We start from the raw sequence: 24,244 nt of genomic DNA on the forward strand, positions 1-24,244 counted from the left end.
ATTTACTGTTAAAAACTTGATAAGAATTTCGTACAAAAATCTATTGAAAGTACAGTCATTAATGTTACAATGTATTTTACAGTAACTTAGATCATTTTCAATCATATTTAGTACTTTTGACTTGAAAATGCATCTTCTTCCTAAACAATAGTCCTGTCAGTCAATTAGAGGTTATAGAAAAAAATGTTTAGAGCACAAATTTGATCATCACTCAGCTTCGTTTTAGGGGTAGTTAGGAGGCATACATATAGAAAGTTCCCCACCACTACCCATGAGCTAAGAGGGTGGTGGTGGTGGTGGTTGTAATGTTATTTTTTTGTTTTAAAAATACTGTATATAAGAAAATTACCTATGTGTCATTTGAACATGACTATTCCATACAAAATTTTCATCTGACAAATGTTTTTTTTATAAATATCTTCTATGTAGGTTTGAGATATCCACTCTTGACGAAAGTGTAAATTTTTGTAGAAAATACTTTTGCTTCCAATTTTTTGCCTTGAAACTTTTCAACGGTTAAAAATAAATCCATGCTGATAAGACTGCCATAAATGAAGTTGCGCTTATTTTTCTGCTAATTTGCTTATGGAGTACTGTATGCATTTTTAGTATGCAGTTTATGCACTAGCCATATATGCTATGGAGTATACGAGTATTAAGTTTTCTTTATTCATATAATTCATAATTGCACTATTTATTATTCATTTCCCTACGACTGTTACAGTAATTGAGTTTGAAAAATCTGAGTTTGAAATTTTCAGGTTGAAAAACCTATCACCGTATCCTAGGGAATGTTTTGCCTGTTTAGAACGAAATTGTTGTTTGACTTTGCAGTTTTGTTGATGCCGGCGCTTCACTCTCGTTCGTACAAATGGCAATGAACGCGAGAGTGCAATCGGAGACGTTGGTTGAACATTTGCCAGCGAGAGCGTAGCGGAGGCATTAGAAGGTAAAGCGGGCCATAGACCTGCTATCCGATATTTTGTCCGACTTGATGTTCTATATTTATTCGTGAATGAAGTTTGGAATGTGAGTGAGGAAGTTTGATTAAATTATTATTGTCGGATAGTGATTAGGTGAATGACCCGCTTGAACATAATTAATCATTCTTTATTTTTTATTGTTGAGAGTAGGCCTACAGTATTTTGACAAATACATAGACATTGTCAGGTACATACAAAAATATCACAAAGCATAGTTATATAATAGTAATACTACAGTTATTGAATAAAGCTATACAATTATAAATGAAATCAAACAAAACATGTAGTCCAGTCAAGGAAAGGTTATAGAGGGAAAGGTTGAGAAGATAATTTTTGACCCCGCAGTTCTGTTTAGGGTAGTAAGGAGGTAAACATATCAAAAGTCCCCAGCCCTACCCCCTGTGCTAATGGGGTGGGCGTGTTTAAAGGTACCATTTTTTGATTTCTCGCATAAAACTCAAAAACTATGTATCTTAAGGACTTAACTGACACATAACAAATTAAAGCTTACATAATTTCCTACAATATTCATCCTAAAACATTTTTTATATCTCTTCTAGTTTTCGAGATACCCGATTTTGAAGGTGTGACATTTTTGGAAAAAACACGTTCACCACCTATTTTTTTCTATTTTTGCTCTTATAACTTTTTAAAAATCTATGGGAAAAGTCCATATTGATTATGAGCTTATAGAGAATTAAATTATCTTCATTTAATGTATAATTTTACACTTTTACGAATTTCCCTACACCTTTTGTAGCAGCTTTAGTGTTGAGTGTGAAATCTCAATTTTTACAACAATAGAGCAATTAACAAAGGAATTTGGAGGGAATGTTTTAAACAAAATTTTTGACTTTGCAGTTTTGTTGAGACTAGTTAGGAGAGGAGAACATATCATAAGTCCCAAAAAAGTCTCAAAAGTGAGTTCTAAGATTCAAGACGGTTTGGCATTTCTCTTAATGTTTATATGTTGCGCATTTACGGCGAAACGCGGTAATAGATTTTCATGAAATTTGACAGGTATGTTCCTTTTTAAATTGCGCGTCGACGTATATAACTTACAAGATTTTTTGAAATTTTGCATTCCAAGGATAATATAAAATGAAAAAGGAGCCTCCTTCATACGCCAATATTAGAGTAAAAATCAGACTTTGAAATTATTCATCATAAATCAGCTGTCGAGTGGATTATAAATATTATTGCATGTCATGACGCATGCAATTCAATATCTCAATGTAACATGGTAAATAATGAGCAGCTGTGTGGACTTTTAATTGCATGCCTCATTGTATGCAATTTTTATGCACTGTTAAATGAACTATTGATTGCGTGCAATAACGCAATTAATGACTAAAATAACATAGTATTGTCTCGAACTTTCTCTGCTTTGAACTCGGGCTGTCCTGTTGCCAGTAGGTATGTCTTGAAGGAGATTAGCTTTTGATGTTAGCATTTTTGATACACCAACCCGAACAGCCATTACCCGTTTTCACACCGATATCTCGCCGACACGACATACAGACAGGATTTACTCTGATGGACAGTATAAGAGGAGGCTGCGGTTAATAACTGCGCGAGGTCTACTGTTCACAGAACTACTAGTGTAAGCTTTAATTTGTTATATGACAGTAAAGTCCTTAAGATGAATACGTTGTGCATATGTTGAGCAACAAAGGGTAACGCCATCAATTTCGCGGACGTGTTGACAAATCGCTGCACTGCACTAACGCTGCCGAACTGTCCTGCTCAACACACTCAATATTACACCTCGTCCATAAAGGCTGGCCCCAAACCAGAAAACTAATTTTTATGAATAATGGACCACTAAAAATATCGTCTCAAACCTTGTGTGGTCTGTGTAGTGGAACAAGTCGTGTTGATGATCTATGGGTTGCTAGTGGGACGGCAGGGACACTAGAGAGCCACCAGTGGTGCGCTGGTGCCGTGTGTAAAGCAAGTCGGGGCACCAGCAATAGTAGCCGACCTGAATACCTGTGTGCAACACCTGTCGGTTTTTTATACCTTTAAAACTTTCTGTTTTATCCATTACCTACACTGTATCGATGGCGTCGTAATTCAAAACACAACTATTTAGATGGCAGTATCCAGTAGCCGCTTTTAGTAAAAATCCAAATTATAACCCATAATTCATGGTATCATTTTTATAATGTACTTATTGTATAAGAATAAAGAATTTCTTTTACACTGTAATAAGCCTTGTCACACTGCAGCTTCCTGACGGTTCTCTTGAAGACGGCGTTATTCATCTTCTTTACATTAGGACAGCTTTCTCACGGCAGAAATCCTTCAACTGGCCTCGCTCGGTGGAGACGTCTCCTGGGGACATCCCAGTAATAGTGAATGTCACTACGGGCAGCCAGAGTATGCTGTAGGCTAATACCTTGTGACACCAAGTGGAAGTTCGAGTAAGTCGGGCATTGGTTTTCATTGTGTTCATTAAGCAAAGGATATTATATTTTGGCGACCGACTGGGCCTTACACGTGTTGCCACTGCTAAAAAATCAAAATTTTACACACAGACACCACTGACGATCCAACTTGGTGTCCTAACGTGATACGGAATTATTTTTTAAAACATTTCTCAGGTAACAAAGGATTTAATGAACACATAAAAGAATTAAAAAATAATTCAGGTTCAACCTTTGCCACCCACCTCATTCAAACAGAACTCACATTTACAAACATTGCTACCAACCTCAACATTGTACACAAAAATCAGAAGGATATCACCTCAATAAACTAGAGCAGCTCGAAATTTATAGACATTATTTATCGAATGATAAACAAAACATCCTCAATGACGAACTAAATTTTAAATGAAAAAATTATTCAAATATCAAAATAGAACTTCTGAGTGAATATTTTATATTTTTCAAAATTAATTTAGTTTGCAAGTCTTCATTTTAGTGTGAAAACTTGATGAAACATAGTAGTTAGTGATGGATAAAGAAAATCAATATGTTCTATTAATAAAAAAAGTAAATTCGTATGGCTTTTGTTGGTGGGGAGTCCCTTGGTCCCTTGTGGGAAGATTCCACTTCGCCTGAATTTATATTCTATTTCTATTAATAAATAGGCCTTATTATTATAAGAGACTACCAAACTTCTCCAAGATTAAAAAAGAAATAGTACCCTTTTTTAGAAAACACATTTTTTCAAACAATACAATTTTTAATTCTCGAAGATTGTGTAGTCAAACAGATTCATCCAGTTGATTTAAAATATTATTTGTTTTTGTTCCAGGCCTTAGTTTTCATGATGGCGTATGACACTAATTTGGTGCCTAGCTTTCACGACGTCACAGGGGAGTACTTTAGGAGTGAAATCCAAGTGAAACGACAACCAGCAGTATTAAAAGGCATTGACATTGGTCCATGCGTGGAAAAATGGACAACAGAATATCTCATCGATAAATCCGGTTCAACTTTAGTCAAAGTTCATGTTGGCACCGAGGCAAAAATGGATTTTCTGTCAAAAAATTTTTCCTACAAAACGTTGACCTTCGAACAGTTGGTGAAACGTTCCTCAAAACAAATCCAAGATGACGGTGATTGGTTTTTTAGTTGTAACGAGTATTATTATTTGAGGTCTTTGAGCAATGAGCGGCGGGGAAAGCAAGTAGCCAACTTGAACATTGACTTCCCTGGATTAGCTGACGATGTCAAACTGCCTAGCTTTTTCCGAGACCAACAGTTTTTCTCCAGTGTATTAAGATTAGGCTCCTCTGGAATGCAGATGTGGACACATTATGATGTCATGGATAATTTTCTGATACAAGTTCAAGGAGAAAAAAGAGTAACTTTGTTCAGTCCGTCAGATGCTTCTTTTCTGTATTTGGATGGCGATAAGTCGGAAATTTTGGATATTGATAACCCTGACCTGAAAAAATATCCGAGATTTGTGAATGCCACTAGGTATGATTGTATTTTGAGACGTGGGGACGTTCTATTCATCCCGGCGCTCTGGTTCCACACTACTCTCGCCCTGTCATTCTCTGTTAATGTGAATGTGTTTTGGAAAAACTTGGATGAACACTTTTATGACAAGAATGACTATTACGGAAACAAAGATCTTGTCCCAGCCAGTAAGGTATGTGATAATAAATTTCGCTATTGAGTAAATTCTGTTATAGATGGTTTAGACGCGAGAATAAACTATGATGTCATAAAGGCGCTTAGGGGTTTTCTAGCAACAGGATCATCCATAGTGGAAAATTATCATCTCAAAATGTTGAATAGAATTTCTTGAACAGATTAACATTCTAATAATTGATGGACTTCCATTTTACTGGAGACTTACTACGAAATCTGAGGATGTGCTCATTTGTGACCTTCTGCCTTGCAAATTAAGATAATATATTATAATGCTCGAAGATATGATTACATTAAAATTCATAAAATACTGGAACATTCTTATAGCACTAATGCCAGTTTTTTTAGGATACTCATTAAAACTAGTGAACCATTAAATCTCTATAGATATATTATGTAGGGTTAATGGTCCATCAGATTCAATGTGTCCTAGAAACCGGGTCTATAAGTATTATTTTCATATCTAAAGAAATATATTTTATAACTAGAGATTATGTTAAGAATAATTACATTGTGTCCAACTTGGAATAGGAATGAAACTCTTCATTGGCTTTCCAATACTCAAACCTTCTTTGGCCTCTAATTTAATATTAATTATACCTTCTTTGCCAGAATACTATATATTATATTCTAACTCTCATTTTGACCCCATTGATTTAATTTTTATGGAAATCTTTGTCAATAGTTTTTTGATTACTTGTACATCATTTAGGCATATCAATTCAATTTGCCTGAGAGTGGAAGATATTCAATTATAGTGAACTGCACGAAAATAGTCTGATGAGAGTACATGCAACGTTGCCAAATAAGAGTTGATCAACGTTGTTTAAGAATAAGAAATTTTATTGAATGTGACTGTACAGATGTGATCAAACAATTTTCAGGTCATCCGCCATGCTTTATTTTGATTCTAACAAAATACTTCAGTAAAAATTATTGATAAAATTTTTTTTTTCAATTTCTTTAGATATTACCGTTATAACGTAGACCTTACTATAGTGGAAAGTGAATTTCCACTTTCCATAGTAAGCTAGGAGCGAATACAGAACATATTCATAGATCATAGTTAATATGAAATTATTAATATCTTCAGTAGACTGATTCTTTCAAGACAACAGTGATGATTTCTATGAGTGTAATTAATATGATTTTGGCAAAGTAGAGCATCAAGTTGGCAAACCTATGTTTTTCAATTGCATTCCCTCCAATTCTTAGCGATGTGCAGATAGCAAAACATACTTTTCACTAACTCATAGTAGGTACTTTATGATATATGTGTGATTGTTTTTTTACACAGTATTTATAGCGAGGTCCACGTTATAATGGCAGTGGATTAAGATAGAAGAATAGCGATGCTGATTCTCAGCATTAATTAATTATATTTCCACACTGTCAAAAACATAATTGGCATCGTTGTGAACCTAGAAAAGGATAGTAACACCGGCTTTGTCGAATGATAGACAAGGATAGCAAAACCAAAGTTGATCAAATACTGTCATTATAACGTGGACCTCACTATAGTATATCTCTTATTAGTGTTTAATATGGCACTCTATTATTTCAGATGCTACAAGCAGTATCCAAGGCCATGACTAATCTCAATTCTCTTCCAAAAGACTGCAAAGAATTCTATGCGAAACGAGCTATCCGTCTGATTGAAAAGATGCTGGAAGATGATAGAGAAAAATCTGAAATATCATCTTTATAAGACGATGAATTAATAAAATGATTTGTAAATAGTAAAATCTCAATTTTTTCTACTCTTTTAATATTGATTTAGATAATTACGGTATACTTATGTCCAAATATACAGGATGCTTCTAATGCTATTTAATTTTGCTCAATTTGTTAGAAAAGCCACTAGCCACATCTAATTCAATTTACATTTATTAACCAATTAAACGACCGAGGTGGCAGTGGCAGAGGAGAGGACAGAATTAAAGCGCGACATACCTTGCGATACTGCTTTTATTCTATTGACAGACCAAGCTAAAAAATAAAAGCTTATTAATGGGAGTTTGAAATATATTTTTTTCAATTCACAATTTTGAATTCACTTTTTTACTTTCCTTGCCCTATTACATAGGTAAGGAAAGTATTGCTTTCCAAAAAAAAATTAAGGTACCCTAATTTCAAGTTTTCTATACGTTTCAAGGTCCCCTGAGTCCAACAACATGATTTTTGGGTGTTGGTCTGTGTATGTGTGTGTGTGTGTGTATGTCTGTGAACACGATAACTCCATTCCTAATTAACTGATCGACTTGAAATTTTAAACTCAAAGTCCTTATACCATAAGGATCCGACAATAAGAAATTCAATAAAATTCAATTCAAGATGGCGGAAAAAATATCGGATAATTATGAAAAAACCATGTTTTTTTCGAAAACGGCTCTAACGATTTTCTTCAAATTTATACCATGGATAGCTATTTATAAGCCATATAAACTGACATGAATCTCATTTCTGGGAAAATTCCAGGAGCTCCGTAATATTATTGAGAAAAATGGCGGATAATGACTAAAAAACCATGTTTTCACGGTTTTCTCGAAAACGGCTCTAACGATTTTCTTCAAATTTATACCATGCATAGCTATTTATAAGCCCTATCAACTGACATGAGTCTCATTTCTGGGAAAATTCCAGGAGCTCCGTAATATTATTGAGAAAAATGGCGGTTAATGACTAAAAAACCATGTTTTTCACGGTTTTCTCGAAAACGGCTCTAACGATTTTCTTCAAATTTATACCATGCATAGCTATTTATAAGCCCTATCAACTGACATGAGTCTCATTTCTGGGAAAATTCCAGGAGCTCCGTAATATTATTGAGAAAAATGGCGGTTAATGACTAAAAAACCATGTTTTTCACGGTTTTCTCGGAAACGGCTTCAACGATTTTCTTCAAATTTATACCATAGATAGCTTATTCATAAGCCCTATCAAATGACATGAGTTTTTTCTGGGAAAATTGCAGGAGCTCCGTAATATTCTTAGAAAAATGGCAGATAATTGCTAAAAAAACCATGTTTTTCACGATTTTCTCAAAAATAACTTGACCGATTTTTTTCAAATTCATACCCTGTATAGTTAGTTATTTATCAGCTCTATCAACTGGCATGAGTCTTTTTCCTGGAAAACTAATGGGGGGTCCACCCCATTCTTGAGAATTGGACTTTGTAACCTCCTTCTCGTGCATGAGGTAGGTAGGTAGAGCAGTTTATAAAAAGAACACAGTCATAGTCGAGATATTTCATCTGTAGAACAGCTGTTTTGACGACTTTTGAAAAAATCATCGAATTTCATAATTTACACAAAGGAAAAAGTACTCTGAAAACAATTATTTATTCACATTTAAAGTAGTCTGATCGTAGTTGCAAATATTTTGCCGCCAATCGTCATTATATTATTCCCCTAAATTATTCTCATCTAAGAATGAGGCTTACAGTTCAATGAGTAAGGAAAGATGTGTGCGTGTACCACACCAGATTTTTGCAGTAGGCCTACTGAGAGTGATTGATATTGTGGCAAATGCATTATAAAACTGAATTGAAGTTTTTTATTAAAAATTGAGATAATGCTTTCGGTTGTGACGCCATTACAAATATCTAGTCAGTTCACTGAAGTAGAATAGTGAAAGTTTGTTAGATTAATAATATTGTTATAACAAAAATATGTTTATTAATAATCAACAGAAGACAGATTAGATCAGCAGAATGGGAAATAATTTTTCAGATAAATACTCATGCATATTAGATTAACAGTAACAATCAATCCGCGTTCACACAATGTTAGTAGACGGTCTTTTTTAATGGCGATAGTTTTCATCCAGAGTACCTAGTTCAAATTATGTTGCCATTTGTGGTGTTACTATTGTTCTTGTGTCAGGTGTTAGTGACATGATTACATATTCAATCTTCTGTTTACCAAAATAAATTCAGGTGTTGTCAAATTTGGGTTGTGATATTGTTGCTGCATAATGAGCTTATTAGTACACCACGATACATAAAAGAAAGCATAGGGTGGTTATGCGGAAGTTTGGACCTAACTATTTTTTGTTCATGAAGTCACTTCATTTGTAATTAGGTACAATCACACAGAAGTGGCGTTGGCACGGACGTTTTCACTATTATTATATAAACATATATTATGCTCCAATGCAAACAGAAGTGGCTAGTTACTCGAAGCAGGCATTCAATTTGGATCATATGGATAGTTAGTTACTTGAAAAGATGAAAGGCTGAGGTAAGTGCTACAAGCTAGAAGTTGCATGCTTATGTAAACTACAAGAACGTGTACTTAACATCGTAAAAACTAGGCATACATGAGAATCATTAACGTGTTAAAGGCTTTGAATTCGATCCGGTGAGATCTGAAAACTCTGACACCAGACCTTAGTCAGCCAGATCACACGATATTATTATTATAAGAATCAATGATCTTTGACACTCACCCACATAAGTTCCCCTAGTTTTATAGTCCAATGTTTCTTCGGCTTGCACTGGAATAGGAATGATTCTGCCAGTTCTCTTGGAGACTCGAACCCTTTCGCCTTCTTCGGTGTAGCGCCACTCAACACCCACCGGTTGTCTATAAACATAAAAATCAAGTTTCATAGAGTACAGTACCCAATTACAAAATACTAAAAGTGGAAAATGATTACTCAATGTTTAGAAATGATCTTTTGTCTGAAGAAGCCAATACACCATGCCAAATCGATCGTCATTAATCAATGAGTAAGGCCCGTATGCAGATACTCGGTTTAAACAAAGGGGGGAAACACACTATGATAAATGTAAACGTGGTTTAGCGTTAGACGTAGATGGTGCATATGAACCTAAATACTTCCTCAAGATTTTTAGAATTTATTGTGTATCTACTTAACAGTGGAAAAAGTAAGTATCAACACCATAAACACCATTGAAGTTTTGTACTTATTTGAAATGTCAAAAATGTGCAGAAAAGTCCTACATAGATTGGTGTAACTTCAAAATTTCAAGTATCAGATGCAAAACGACATATAGAACTAATTTTTCAAGTGAAATTCTTCAACAAAGAAAATTGGGAATTTTAACAAGTCTATATGGATGAATCTATAGTATAGAACAGTATACAGACTTGAAGGTTATGTTTAGCCTCTAGCGAGAATTACCAAGGACCTCTTAACAGTGTATTTTCTGTAAGAATACCTTCCATATGCGGACGATTCAACCAGTTACTGGTTGATATGAATATACTTATGCTGAAACTATGTTGAGAATATTTTGTCAACTTGCATGTAACTGTATGTTGATAGGTGTCAAGCAGTTTATTATTTCAGTCACTATATACATTGGTGAAGCAAAATATATTGTAGTTATGATTTTTTAAATATGTTGTTTGCATACATAAAAGATGTCCAGAACCAATTTTTGCATGCAAAATTTGCCTTAGAAACCCCAATTTTTTTGTTCCTCTACCAGTTTTCAGCGATTCCCGCCAAAACTACGACTCGGACAAAGAAAATCATTCACTCAATCCTTTTTTTAAATAATACAATTTTGAGAATAATAAAATCATTTGCAAATCTCTTTATTGAATGAGTACTAAGTTACAATTTGAAAAAAATGAGCAGAGTTTTAGGAAAAATGGATTTTTTATGAATTTTAGTTTTTAACAATAACTTCTGATTGCCACTATCCTAATGTATAATTCAAAATCCCTCTGGGCTTAATTTTGTGATCTATAATCTGACACCAGGTAGATCTTTCTATCTCATATAGATTTTCAGGAGTAATTGATAACAAATTACCTTCACTTCATCGGTTGTTTTCCATGAAACCACCTGTAGTTGGTACTATATTAGTTAAATGTGCATCAAGCGCATAAAATCGTACATAGTGCGGATTTACTGAACAATTGAGATAAGAGAACATTGAAAATGTATGACTTTTATTACTTTAATCAATAGAACATTAAAAATGGTATACACCATTCTGAAGCTCTTGAAATGCGAAAACTTTTATCCGAAATATGTATTCGAAAAACGCAAGGGTAAACGTTACGACAGCATATTGAATTGAAGCGGAAGTTTCAGATGGTGAAGAAAGCGGGGGGACGATGAGGACTTAGTGGTTCTAGGGTATGTACTATACTATATAATGTACTATGACTTGTATACTAACACCCAGAAAAATTCAGCTTTCCTCAACTTGTTGCTCATCAATGTCCTAACTGTCAGTGCTACATTATAGACGCCCGTAGCTCAATCAACGTGATGCATGGTTATGGTTAGATAATTCCTTATTGTGAAATACTCGATAAGGAAAATTCTAAATGTAGTCAAGGTTGAAGGAAATTTTCTCCACTTTCCATTCCAATAGAATATTCTATTCATAAGATTAGTCTACTATTGAAAAATTACAGCCAATTGAAAAAATAGCAAATTTAATTTTTTTCATGATTCTACTGTTTATTCATTTTTTTGAATGAATGAATGAATAATGAATTCATTGCCAAATACAAGAATTATTTTTACAAATAAAATAATCATTAAATTACAGCAGTTTTTGGCGTGACTGGAAAAAGAAGCTTTGAGCTCCAGCCACGAGTTCTAAAAATAAGAAATACATTTTTTAATCTAATTTTATTCATTCACTTTCTGAGACTGATGCCCACATGAGCTCTAGGCTTGTGCGTGGGTAATGATGCGGATGATAATGAGAAATGAATGGACCTACAGTTTTAGATGAGTTTCGAACCACCAGGGAGCAATTTTATAACTCATAAATCATATGCAGAGGAGTTAGCTCAAGCGGTCACCCTTCCAAAAACGATAGCGAATTTTACAACGTTAATCACCAACCTCTAAATAGACTGATCCATGATAGAAACTTGTGATCTCAAAATGTAGGAAATCTATTCTCTACAAGCTCAGTAGTGCCTTAAATCCATCTTGAACATCTTAAAAAACAAATAAAAAAAACTGCCAAAATCATGAAAATAAGAGCTTTAATTTCAGGACTTTTAAACGAAAAAATCGAATATCACTAACACATTCTTTCATAAACAAATGAAAATTAACTGCAAATGAGAGGGTTTCGTTTCACAATTCAAGACCCAAGTAAAATACAGATGGAAATTACTGAGAAATTGCATTTATTCAACTGCTAATGAATTAATAATGATTATTATTAAACGAAAATCCAAATTAAATGCTGTAAATCACCCAAAGACGTCTGCTACTGCAAATATTGGCAACAGGGTAAACAACTAGATGGAAATTCGATGAGCGCTGCTATTTAAAAATTATTATTTGTCAGCCCGGGAATCGAACCTGGTAACTCCTAATTGCTAGTCAGGAATGCTTACCCTTACACCAAACTGACAATCTCTGGATAGCTGCGCTCATTTTATACGAATCAATAGCGGCCAGCCAGTCTAAAGATGAAAATTACTGAGAAATTGCATTTATTCGAACCCAGGTTTGATTCCCGGGCTGACAAATAATTTTTGAATAGAAGCGCTAATCGAATTTCCATCTAGCTGTTTACCCTGTTGTCAATATGTGCAGCAGCAGAAGTCTTCGGGGTGATTTACAGCATTTAATTTGGATTTTCGTTTAATAATAATGATTGCCAAGTAAAATTTTCTATCGTAACGGGTTCTAGAGATACACAGCTTTGAATATAGAAATTAGCCACTTTTTTGGTGTATGGAAATATGTGCTAGAAATCACTCAAGAATGAATTTTCCATTTTTTGACCGAATTTGACTTATGATAAATGATTTTGACCAAACTCAAGGAGCTGTTATAGGAGAAAATCCGACCATCGTGTCAAAAGTCATGAGTGTTTAAAGTTTTGATCCGTGAGGATACGCGTCTCTTCTCTAAGAAATACTGAAATTGAGTGAATCCAAAGGGTCTTTCTGATAGAAAATGATCTTAAGAAGCTGTATCATTGTGCGATAAACGGAAAATATTGTTGATTAAAAACTAAAATTCATCAAAATGTTTATTTTTGAAACATTCAGTACTTACTGACAATAGAGAGTTCTGAATGATTTAATTATAGGCCTATTCAAAATTCTATCACCTAAAAAATAATAGAGTAAATTTTTCTGTCCAAAGTTGGATTTGGCTTAAATAGCTGGAAACTTCAATAATAATCAAAATATCACTCTCATTATCGATAATAATTGAAATCATTGAAAGTTTCTACACCGAAGAAAAAAGTCATATTATTTTTATTTTTGTTTCGTTTTCTGATAATACAATAATTCTAATTATTGTATTGAATAGTTAGATACCTCCTCTATAGGCCTAATGTATGAGAAAGATTTGAGCCGATGATCAAACCACAAACCTATTACAAAACTGAACACTTATGACAAAAAATGTTACAAAATCTTGAGGATTAAATTATGTGGAATTGAATTGGAAATACATAATTATTAATTAATTATAAAATACTAGCAAATTCATTAATGGTTACTCACAAATCTGAAGGATCGACTAGTGCAACATCTCTTGTGACAAGCAGTGGCTGTTCATCTTGATAGTACACACCCAGGCTCGTTTTTGATTTGTTATCACACTTCAACTTGGTGTTTAAACCTTCCACGTACACCCAATTCCTTTCTTGAATAACCTGGTTCACAATTCCTTGCTTTCCTTTGTCCTTTCCCTCTAATATTTCAACCTGTTGATAGAATTGCAGTAAAAATATACTGTTAATTTCAACACTAAAAAATACAGATTAAAATTTAATGATTTAATCATTAGCTGTGTATCATCTGATGTATTTAAAAATTCCAATTATCAATTAGTTCATGAAGTAAGAATTATTGTGTCTAAACAAGAGTAACAAGGAGCTTTCGCCCAAGCCTGTGGCAGTCTATTGAACAATATAATGCTAATAAAGACAAAACTTCTGCTAAATGGAATGTCAATATGCCCATTTCCCCTTGCATGATGAGAGTGTATATAACTCTTCTGTGGCTGTGCTCTGTTTTCGTATATAAGAGATCTGTAAATATATAAGGATACATCATGATAAGAATTTTAAATTATACAAACAGGGGTTTACAATGAGCTAATTTATCGGAATCTGAAAGTATCTTCTTTCAAAGTATCAGTAAGTCCATTATTTTCCCACACATTGGACGGACCACTAAGCATGGTCCACTTTCCTTTTATCAATAAACAAGAAAATTAATAGAAGATGTAACACTTATTAAAATAATCTCTTACTGTTTTTTATTTTGACATTTCAAAAAATTCGGTTACTCAAAATTATGATTTCACCTTCAAAACCACAAATTGAGTTGATTTGAAATAAACAATCCTTATACAAATAGACAGAAGTGTCAGAGTTTATTAATACATTTTCAATATTTAGCTAGTTTATCAGAGCTTGAGTTGTACGACAAGCATCTATCTAGTATCAGAATTCACAAAATTTAACAGTATCAAGTCCACCATTTCCAATTTCATGATCGTTCCTTCATGAAGCTTTTGAGACGAAATTCTGGATCTAAAAATAAGCCTAATAGTAACGCTAGAAAGATGAGGTCTTGATTTTCGCTTGCGTCGGCTATGTTCAGGAGTTTGACACTGATGGTGAGAGACAACTATGCCGTCAGTACTTGTACAATTAGAAAAGAAAACTTTATTAGAAAAACGTTTATTGTATTCGAAAATGAAAAGCATTTACAAATGTAATATCAATGAAGCCAAAAAAGTGTGCGAACGTTGAGAAGATTGAGAATGCACCAAATCCCTATAAAGCTGCATGATAAACAAAAATGAAGGTCCCTTGAGAGCATCTGGAGTTGCTTGACAGGCTAGTCCTGATAAATCCAATGAATTTCCTCTGCAGAATATTGAACAGATTGTTTCGACTATACCAACTACAAATGAGAATCCTGCAGGTAGTGTGAAGTCAAGAAGAGTCAGAAAATTTTATTGGCAGGAAGTGACACAAACTGACATCATAAAAATTGTGTCCAACTTTAAAACAGCCAGGATATAATATCTACGGTATAACTACTCACATTTTGAAAGCCATTATTGATGTACCTTTGTACAATATTATAAACAAGTGTTTGAGAGCTGGCATTTTCTCTGATTTGTTGAAGACTGCAAGCAAAATACCTATTTACAAGAAGGTATCTTTGTACCATGAATTCACATATAGACATACAGATGTCATTCAGTTTTTGCCAAGATCTTTGAGACAGTGATGAAGATACAGTTGGTGGAGTTATTATTTGAGACAAATAAGCTTCTCTCTGATCTGCAGCATTGTTTCAGGAAGAATAAGTCGTCTGTGACAGCAGTTTCTGATCTTGTTTGAAGGATTCACGACGCTTTTGAGGAAACCAACTGCTTCACTCTGACACTGTGTGACCTCTTCTGGCCCTTAAGTCTTATTTAAAGGATCAAAGACAGGTCTTATGCCTTATACCTTATAGGAGGAGCAGATTCAAGGATCTGCCTATAAATCATGATGTCTCACAAGGTATTAATCGCAATCAATGACCTTGAACTTGAGGGTAGCGCACCAAGTTTGTGGATGATACCACATTGATTTCTTGTGGCTCAAATCTGACCCAGGTGCAGCAGAAGGCTGATGTATTTTTCGATGCTGCTGGAGGGTGGTTGAAAGTAAATAAGCTCAGTAATTCAGTATATTCAGTCCATGACCGGCAGTCGCCAGACAGACTTCGTCAAAATATAAAACAATCAAAACACAAATAACGAGAGATGGCCGCAGATAGGTTGTTTCGTGTGGCTCTGTAGATGGACTGTCATAGTAACTCATTAAACAATCTCAAACTGGTCTACAAGTTCACTGGTCTCATTATCTCTCAATGAGTAGAGAGGGTAGTTGATGAGTTTTTCTCGAACCAGCCAACAAAACTTCCCATACTCCAGCTCACGAACACAAATTGGCAGTCTGTTAAAAATTTTTAGCATCCGTAAGGGGTAGCACTCGTGTGCTTTCGATAGTCTGGAGTAGGGCAGGTCAATGTTGCCCCGTCTCCTGGTATTGTGGTGGTGCAGCTGGCCCCTCTCCTGGTAGGCATGAACCTCACTCCTTAGGAGCCGTAGGGAGCTATACATGTACTGACTGTACACTGTCAGTATTTTCAGGCGTTTGAAGATTGGCCGGCAGTGCTCCAGGTATTGCGATGACGTGATGACACGAAGAACTTTCTTCTGTAGAAGGAGAATCCTTTCACAGCTACCTGCATGGCCCCTTAGTACTATTCCGTAGCTTATATGACTATGGAACAGCCCATGGTAGGCTGTAATTAAGTAGTTGGCAGGCACATGTTGCTTCAGCTTCCGCATCAAAAACGTCACCCTGGCCAGTCGATTGCACAGCATGCCAATATGTCGATCCCACGATAGAGTGGGGTCCATCACAAAACCCAAGAGTTTGACCTCCGCCTCACCATGAGCCTGACCACGCCTTAAGGTGCACAACAGGTTCTGAGTTTCCCCTCATTTAGACACAGTTTGTTTGATTTAAACCACTGGCAAGCCTCTTCTACAAGAAGAATAGACTGGGCAACAGCAGTTTGGGGGTCCTCATCCTGGGCCAGCAGGGTGGTATCATCGCCAAACAATAAGGCTCTTCCATGCACACTGAAGTCGTTGATGAATACAGGGAACAACAGAGGACCAAGGACCAAGCTGCAACTGAATGTGGACAACATTTAAAGATTGGTTTGTAAACCGAGTCACAGTGAGGCCATCAACAATCACAGCGTGCCTCTCCTTGGATTTACCATCGATCCAAAGCTTACCTGCCAAATTGAGGGCATTTGTAAGAGGCCATCACGAGTTACCTATTTGCTTAGGAATTTGACATAGTCGGTGAGCAGACCCTACTTGCTGTAGCGTACCATGATCTTTTTCATGGCATTCTGAGCTAAGGACTTCAGCCGTGGGTCACGTTTCTGAATGTGGAGATGTGTTCAAGCTGCAAATGAGGACCACCCGTATTATTACCGTCAGTGGCATGAAATCTAATAGACTTCTCTTCCAGTCTACAAGTGTAATGATCATCTACAGTCATTACATATATTGTATACTATGTTTGTGAGAGCAAATCTCAGAAAGTTCAACAAAAGGAGTGACATCCATGGTCACAACACTAGAAGTCGAGTTCTTATAGATGTACCATACTGCAGTTTGACAAAGAACCCTAATGAATTTCCTGCATTAGCCTCGGGGATCTTCAACAAGCTGTCAGAGAACTTAAGTGTTGGCTTAGGAGAAAGCATAGCCACCTCTAATACAGTATGTATGTATTAGAGGTGGCTATGGAGAAAGCCATTTTATTCCATTCAGAAATACTTTATGTTGACTTTTTTTTAATCCATGCTATCATCTCATGGTTATAATATGAAAAGTAATAAGTTATAAATAACTTTTGACGCAACCCATTCGGCCTTGCTCGTGTATTGGTGAAGAGGAATGTGATTTAGGTAATTCATTCCAGTCATTTTTATGTTAATAATATAAAACTCTTCATAACAATGGGCAATAGACCACACACTCAAAATGTCTAACTTAATATTACAAAAACCTCAATTCTTCCTGCACTCTTCCTTGTTAAGTTTCTCTACCAAAAAAAAAGATGGCTGTACACTAGTGAGACAAAATTTTATAGTGCCGTCGCAAAATAAATTAAAGTAATTACTGTACTTACTCGATCACCTTTGAAGAAACTCCAATCTCTTATGGGTTCAACATGAACTATTCGAGCTTTCTTTGCAATACTGTTTTCATTTCGAAACTCGTCTGACCAAGGTCTATGCTCTCCAAAGTAGAAATCTTCTTTTTCTAATGTTTTGACTTGATACTGAGGGAATCCTCGTGGATTCTTGAATTCTATCTGCAATTATAATATGTAGTCTATCAAATCTAGAGTATAAAATTGATACAAATTAAGATTCGAATGTCAAGGTTGAGTAACTATATCATCTAAAGAACGCATTAAGTTGGCTATAAGTCTTTAAACATTTTTAATCCTCTTGAAATTGAAAACTAGTGAAACATTTACAAATTAGATATTATTTGGCTATGCTATCTCTTATGTAGGCTACTCAACACATAATCTACCGGTACTCAAGTATTACATTACTTACTGATATTAAAATTATACGGTAACTAATATTTTTGTAGCAAAAATAAGTCGGTGTTCCAAACTTAAAAACATAAATAATGATGAAAATAAGAAAATCGCCTTACCTGCCTGATACGTCTTCTGATAAAAGATTCTGGAAAGTTACCATACTTTTTGGTTAATTCACCGATGAAACGTTTGTAGTTTCTATAAGAGTTCAAAGTTGGAAACAGTCTCATTATAATTTGCTAGGAGTGAGAAATGATCGTAAAAAGTTACAAAATCAAAGGTTAGGTTGGAATCCTTCTTGTAGTGGTAGCCACTAGCCAACATTATTTGCGTTCCGGGCACAGTATGAAGCCAACATATACTGCCATATCGTCATATCATGACGTCAGCATCGGATAGAAAACAATGTAAACAAACTCTGCAGAAAAGTTTTCTATCCGATGCTGACGTCACGATATGATGATATGGCAGTAGACGTTAGCTTCAGAGGCTAGACTTCTCTGCGTGTCTATTCTATAACTGGTTTGAGGCTATAGTGAAGTCCACGTTATAGCGGTAGTACATAAAGATAGGAGAACAGCGTTGTCGTTTGTCTGCCTTGATTAATTATATTTACACATTGTTAAAAACGGATTTGGCAACGTTGTGAAGCTAGAAAACATAGTGGTATGTGTTTTGTCGAGTGATAGACAAGGATAGCAACACAAAAGTTAATAAAACACTGCCATTATAACGTGGACCTCACTATAGTACCCTGGCACAGAAATCCGCCATCTTGTTAGGAAGCTCCGCATTGTATTATAGTGAGGTCCACGTTATAATGACAGTATTTGATCAACTTTGGTTTTGCTATCATTCGACAAAGCCGGTGGTACTATCCTTTACTATAGTGAGGTCCACGTTATAATGACAGTATTTGATAAACTTTGATGTTGCTATCCTTGTCTATCATACAACAAATAGATAGCGCTATCTCTCTCTAGCTTTGCAATGTTGCCTGTTCGCCAGAATATTTTATTTTCACTTTTGACAGTGACTGTACAAAAGTAAACAAACAATTCTCAGCCGCCATTTTTTTTCTTCATTCTATCAAAATACTTTAGTACACAAGTCGTATAATTGATTTAAAATGTATTTTTGAAACAATGAGATAATTTTTAGACATTACCGTATATGGGAAACACAAATTAAAATACCTGAAATGACATTTTAAAAGTTGATAACTAACCATCCTAGAGTTCATCCATGCTTCAGTTAGCCTACACATATAGGCTAGATCTACTCGTACCGGTATAAATAATATTAAAAGATTATTTCAGAATTATTTCCATTAAAATTACTTATTTTAAAAGAAATTGGAATAAAATACCTAAAAAATAACTCAATTTCTATTGTTTTGAGATTCAGATTGGTGTATCACAGCTTTTTAAATTAGCCGCCATTTCAGGTATGTATAAAAATAGAAATCTGATCTCAGTTATGGAAGCAAATTTTTGAATCAATTCATGAAAAAATATATATTCTTGATTAATTTGACATTAAATTGATTATTTTATCAAAGAAATAATCATTATTATTAGATCAAATTTAATGGGATGAATTGAGTAACAGCTGTGTACAGTCAGTGGCAAAATGGAGAGAATTTATTGGCAATGTTTTTGTCCTATCTTTCTTCACTGTCATTAAAAAGTGGACCTCACTATAGTATTGATGGGAGGTTTGGATCACATTACTAGTCCGGATCAATTTATCCATTGATATAGAAAATAAGATTAAGAAGAGCGAAGTCCGCTATGATGCCACTGCGCTAGTGTAGCTACCAGAAAAATCGGGCAAGAAGTCTGGTATTCGTATTCGTTGTGTAGAAAAAGAGCCTTTTTCAAATGTTAATATTTTTTTATTGAAGCAATGAAAAATATTCAAAGAATGGTAGTTTCATGCAATGCTTATGGATGTACGAATCGGCATGCGCCAGATAAAGATATTTCTTTCCATACATAAGTATTTTTATATTTTCATCGGTCATGTTTCATGCAGGCGCCTAGTGCCAAATAGAATATCGTTTATTATTGTTTCCTTACAATTTTTATTTTGAGATATTTATTAAAAGAATTCAATAATGAGCATAGATATTATTGTCTACGTAATTAATTATATCAACATTAGTTAACTTTAACAGCATTAGTACCTAATTTAATCAAATGTTGCTCAACTGTGCTATTTTTCTGTAATCTATAACCATTCTCAGTTAATCTCGGACCTAGAATTTTTCTAATTATTTTCCTTTCTTCTTTCTTCAAATTTTCTAGATCAGCTTTCCTGTTGAGATTTAGGGTCTCACTGGCATATAGCATTGATGGCTTTATTACTGTATCATAACGGTTTATTATTATTATCTTATATAAAATATAGGAGTATAGAGTATAGTTAGGTAGGTACCTATACTTAAGTTGCAAAACGAATGAGAAACAGTTTCATGAAATATTGTGATAACGGTTAATTTATTATTATTTGCCATCTAATTAAATATACGGTAATATTAGCAATCTATAATTTTTGTTTTATTTTTCCCGTTCTTATAATATGTAGTTATTTATTATCTTATATTAAATATAGGAGTATAGAGTATAGTTAGGTACCTATACTTAGTTGCAAAACGAATGGAAACAGTTTCACGAAATATTGTGATAATGATTAATTTATTATTATTTGCCATCTAATAAAATATACAGTAATATCAGCGATCTATAATAAATGTTTTATTTTCCATATCCTAATTACAATAGAAAAATATTGTAAAAATGAGATTCATTTTCTAATAGAATGGATCAAAATCTGTAGTGAGGTAGGTTCACTAAATTAGATGTTTGGTCGAGTTAAAAATAATGTTCAATGATCAAATCATTGTATCATATAGTAATGGAAATGACGAAAAGTTGAAAAAAAATTATATTGAAATCCATCAAGTATGTCAAAAGATATAACGCAATGAAAGTCGATGTTTTCCCATATAAGTCTGCCTGGGCGCCTGACTTCTTGCCCGATTTTCAATGGCGACGAGAAATGAAAGAGGCATCACTCTTCCAAACGCTTGAAGGTATAGCTTAGTCATCTAACTATATATATTCTGAGTAGATTTTTGCCCACACCTGTCTCTATCAGAGTTCCCAGTGTCGCTCTGGGCCGGCTAAACTCAGTCGGCGACTGGGGAGGGCCGCGGCAGGGGACGGGAGTCTCGGTGGGGCGTCCGTCAACCACCCTCGCTCGGGTTGGGGGTTGAAACAGGGCTTTGAGTGCTTTGGAGGAATGTTTCCCTCTTTTAGGAAAGAGGGGCCGTGCTTTCGCACTGCCAAACAGGGTTGGTCGCGGAAAGAAGGGAACAGGAACCTTGCAGTGTTAGTCGTGAGAAAAGGGCTTCGTGTCGGGACTGAGTCCTAGTCCTCGGGCACCGGGTGTCTTCCCGGGGTCCGGGTTGGTTGCGGGGCTCTGGTAAAGGCTTTCCCTGGCCTTCCCAGAGGTCCTCTTGTGATCCCGCACTGGACCGGTGCGCTGCGGCGGCCAGTACTCTAGACTTTCCCAAGTCCTACTGGCCGGGCACTAGCTATCCTCCCGGGGTCCAGATCGGCCGCGGAGTTGCGGGAAAGGCTTTTCCTGGCCTTCCTAGACGTCCTCTTGCGATCCCGCACTGGACTACTGCGCTGCGGCGGCCAGCACTCTGGACTTTCCTAAGTCCTACTGGCCAGCACGCTGCGGCGGCCAGCACTCTGGACTTTCCTAAGTCCTACTGGCCGGGCACTAGCTGTCCTCCTGGGGTCCGGATCGTCCGCGGAGTTACGGGAAAGGCTTTTCCTGGCCTTCCTAGACGTCCTCTTTCGATCCCGCACTGGACCAGCACGCTGCGGTGGCCAGCACTCTAGACTTTCCTAAGTCCTACTGGCCGGGCACTAGCTGTCCTCCTGGGGTCCGGATCGTCCGCGGAGTTGCGGGAAAGGTCTTTCCTGACCTTCCTGGATGTCCTATCTCGCCTCGATGCCCCACTGGTGGCCTACCAATGGGGAGTCAGGTTTCGACCAAACCTGACGTGTTGTCGTTGGTCGAAACTGGCAACCCGTCGTCCAAACAGGTTAAGTGTCGTTTAACACTCGCCCAAACGAGTGTAGAGCAGTGGAGTTCACTGTGTGAGAGGCTAATCGACTTCAGCCTCGACACAACTCCCGGTCGCTGAAGAAATCGGAGTTCACTTAGTACTGGTGTACTGTGACGTTGCTAGCTGCTCGCTGCTTCCTTCTCACCTCTCTCGACCGCTCGACTTGGCTCTCCGAACTCGACTGCCTCTTGCTGGCCTTTCTCGAGCCTCCCTCAGTGACCGAGAGGGAGGGGAGAGAGGATGCGCAGCAACGCTGAGCGGTAGGCCAGTGGCTGGCTTGAACGTTGACCCCTCAGATTCTATGAAAGATAGCCGAGCGTCGAATAAATGAGCCCTAAATCCAATGCCTTTCTCTAGTTACGATATACATCGTGACACACTGTTCCTACTAAGGGAAGGGGGGGGAAAAGAGAGGGGGAGGAGAGGGGGGGGGGGTGAGGATGGAAGGGGTAAACGGCAGACAGAAGGTCCCAAATGCCTGAGTACATTCTGCCGCCTCTCCGCCGGTCAACATAGACCGAACATAAACTGGGCGCCAGGTTGGTTCCTCGCCAACCGGTGGTGATGCGTCGGCACCATCCAAAGAAATGAGCAAGCTACCCGGCCAGATCCTAGGCCTAGCTTCAGAGAAGATCTTGAAGATCTGCGCCGTGCTTTCGCACTGCGTTGAGACGCCGTGTTCGCACACTGCAAGAGACCGCCGTGTTTGCACACTGCAAGAGGCCGCCGTGCTTCCGCACTGCGATGGGGGACGCCGTGCTTTCGCACTGCAAGAAACGCCGTGCTTTCGCACTGCAAAGGACCGCCGTGCTTCCGCACTGCAATGGGGGACGCCGTGTTTGCACACTGCAAGAGGCCGCCGTGCTTCCGCACTGCGATGGGGGACGCCGTGTTTGCACACTGCAAGAGGCCGCCGTGCTTCCGCACTGCAATGGGGGACGCCGTGTTTGCACACTGCAAGAGGCCGCCGTGCTTCCGCACTGCGATGGGGGACGCCGTGCTTTCGCACTGCAAGAAACGCCGTGCTTTCGCACTGCCCGGGGCGCCGTGCTTCCGCACTGCAATGGGGGACGCCGTGCTTTCGCACTGCAAAGGACCGCCGTGCTTCCGCACTGCGATGGGGGACGCCGTGCTTTCGCACTGCCCGGGGCGCCGTGCTTCCGCACTGCGATGGGGGACGCCGTGCTTTCGCACTGCAAAGGACCGCCGTGCTTCCGCACTGCAATGGGGGACGCCGTGTTTGCACACTGCAAGAGGCCGCCGTGCTTCCGCACTGCGATGGGGGACGCCGTGCTTTCGCACTGCCCGGGGCGCCGTGTTTCCACACTGCCGAGGACGCCGTGCTTCCGCACTGCGATGGGGGACGCCGTGCTTTCGCACTGCAAAGGACCGCCGTGCTTCCGCACTGCAATGAGTCGCCGTGCTCTCGCACTGCCAGGAGGGGCGGGTAACACAAAAAACGAGGTGAACAACACCTCAGACAGGTTCTGAGAACCTAAATAACATTGCAAGGGAAACGCCGTGCTTCCGCACTGCAATGGGGGACGCCGTGCTTTCGCACTGCCCGGGGCGCCGTGTTTCCACACTGCCGAGGACGCCGTGCTTCCGCACTGCAATGAGTCGCCGTGCTCTCGCACTGCAAAAATAAGGACGCGGTGCTTGCGCACTGCATGTGCGGGCTTTCGCCCTGCATGCCGTGTTTTCACACTGCTTGCTTCGCCGTGCTTGCGCACTGCAAAAGGAACGCCGTGCTTTCGCACTGCCCGGGGCGCCGTGTTTCCACACTGCCGAGGACGCCGTGCTTCCGCACTGCGATGGGGGACGCCGTGCTTTCGCACTGCCCGGGGCGCCGTGTTTCCACACTGCCGAGGACGC

General features: G+C 37.6%; 2 protein-coding genes across 3 annotated transcripts; one reads left to right on the forward strand and one right to left on the reverse strand.

Annotated features, from left to right (window-relative positions):
* The first annotated feature begins 834 nt into the window (after window positions 1–834).
* On the forward strand, window positions 835–6,840 carry LOC111046738 (tRNA wybutosine-synthesizing protein 5). 2 transcript variants are annotated; one of them, XM_039421060.1, is made up of 4 exons: window positions 835–949; window positions 3,215–3,409; window positions 4,248–5,093; window positions 6,660–6,840. In XM_039421060.1, the coding sequence occupies exons 3-4, from the start codon at window positions 4,260–4,262 to the stop codon at window positions 6,801–6,803; spliced, it is 978 nt and encodes a 325-aa protein (XP_039276994.1). In that variant the 5' UTR covers window positions 835–949; window positions 3,215–3,409; window positions 4,248–4,259; the 3' UTR covers window positions 6,804–6,840. The 2 variants fall into 2 exon arrangements, with proteins under 2 accessions (XP_039276994.1, XP_022188045.2); XM_022332353.2 differs by lacking the exon at window positions 3,215–3,409.
* A 2,631-nt stretch (window positions 6,841–9,471) lies between these two features.
* LOC111046736 (probable 39S ribosomal protein L24, mitochondrial) lies at window positions 9,472–18,598 on the reverse strand. Its single transcript, XM_039421061.1, has 4 exons — window positions 18,339–18,598; window positions 17,797–17,982; window positions 13,571–13,773; window positions 9,472–9,682 (listed from the first exon to the last, which is right to left on the reverse strand). The coding sequence occupies exons 1-4, from the start codon at window positions 18,450–18,452 to the stop codon at window positions 9,487–9,489; spliced, it is 699 nt and encodes a 232-aa protein (XP_039276995.1). The 5' UTR covers window positions 18,453–18,598; the 3' UTR covers window positions 9,472–9,486.
* Between the last annotated feature and the right edge of the window lie 5,646 nt (window positions 18,599–24,244).

Source organism: Nilaparvata lugens, chromosome 2, assembly GCF_014356525.2.
Source record: "Nilaparvata lugens isolate BPH chromosome 2, ASM1435652v1, whole genome shotgun sequence".
Classification (NCBI taxonomy): Eukaryota; Metazoa; Arthropoda; class Insecta; order Hemiptera; family Delphacidae; genus Nilaparvata; species Nilaparvata lugens.

What these genes read in the sequence shown, in the direction of transcription:
- LOC111046736 (XM_039421061.1), bottom strand. Translation starts at nt 18,452, where the DNA reads ATGAGACTGTTTCCAACTTTGAACTCTTATAGAAACTACAAACGTTTC. An exon ending in TCAGAAGACGTATCAGGCAG is followed by an intron (nt 17,983 to 18,338) that starts GTAAGGCGATTT and finishes TTATAATTGCAG; the next exon opens with ATAGAATTCAAGAATCCACG. An exon ending in GTTTCTTCAAAGGTGATCGA is followed by an intron (nt 13,774 to 17,796) that starts GTAAGTACAGTA and finishes TTCTATCAACAG; the next exon opens with GTTGAAATATTAGAGGGAAA.
- LOC111046738 (XM_039421060.1), top strand. Translation starts at nt 4,260, where the DNA reads ATGATGGCGTATGACACTAATTTGGTGCCTAGCTTTCACGACGTCACA. An exon ending in ATCTTGTCCCAGCCAGTAAG is followed by an intron (nt 5,094 to 6,659) that starts GTATGTGATAAT and finishes CTATTATTTCAG; the next exon opens with ATGCTACAAGCAGTATCCAA.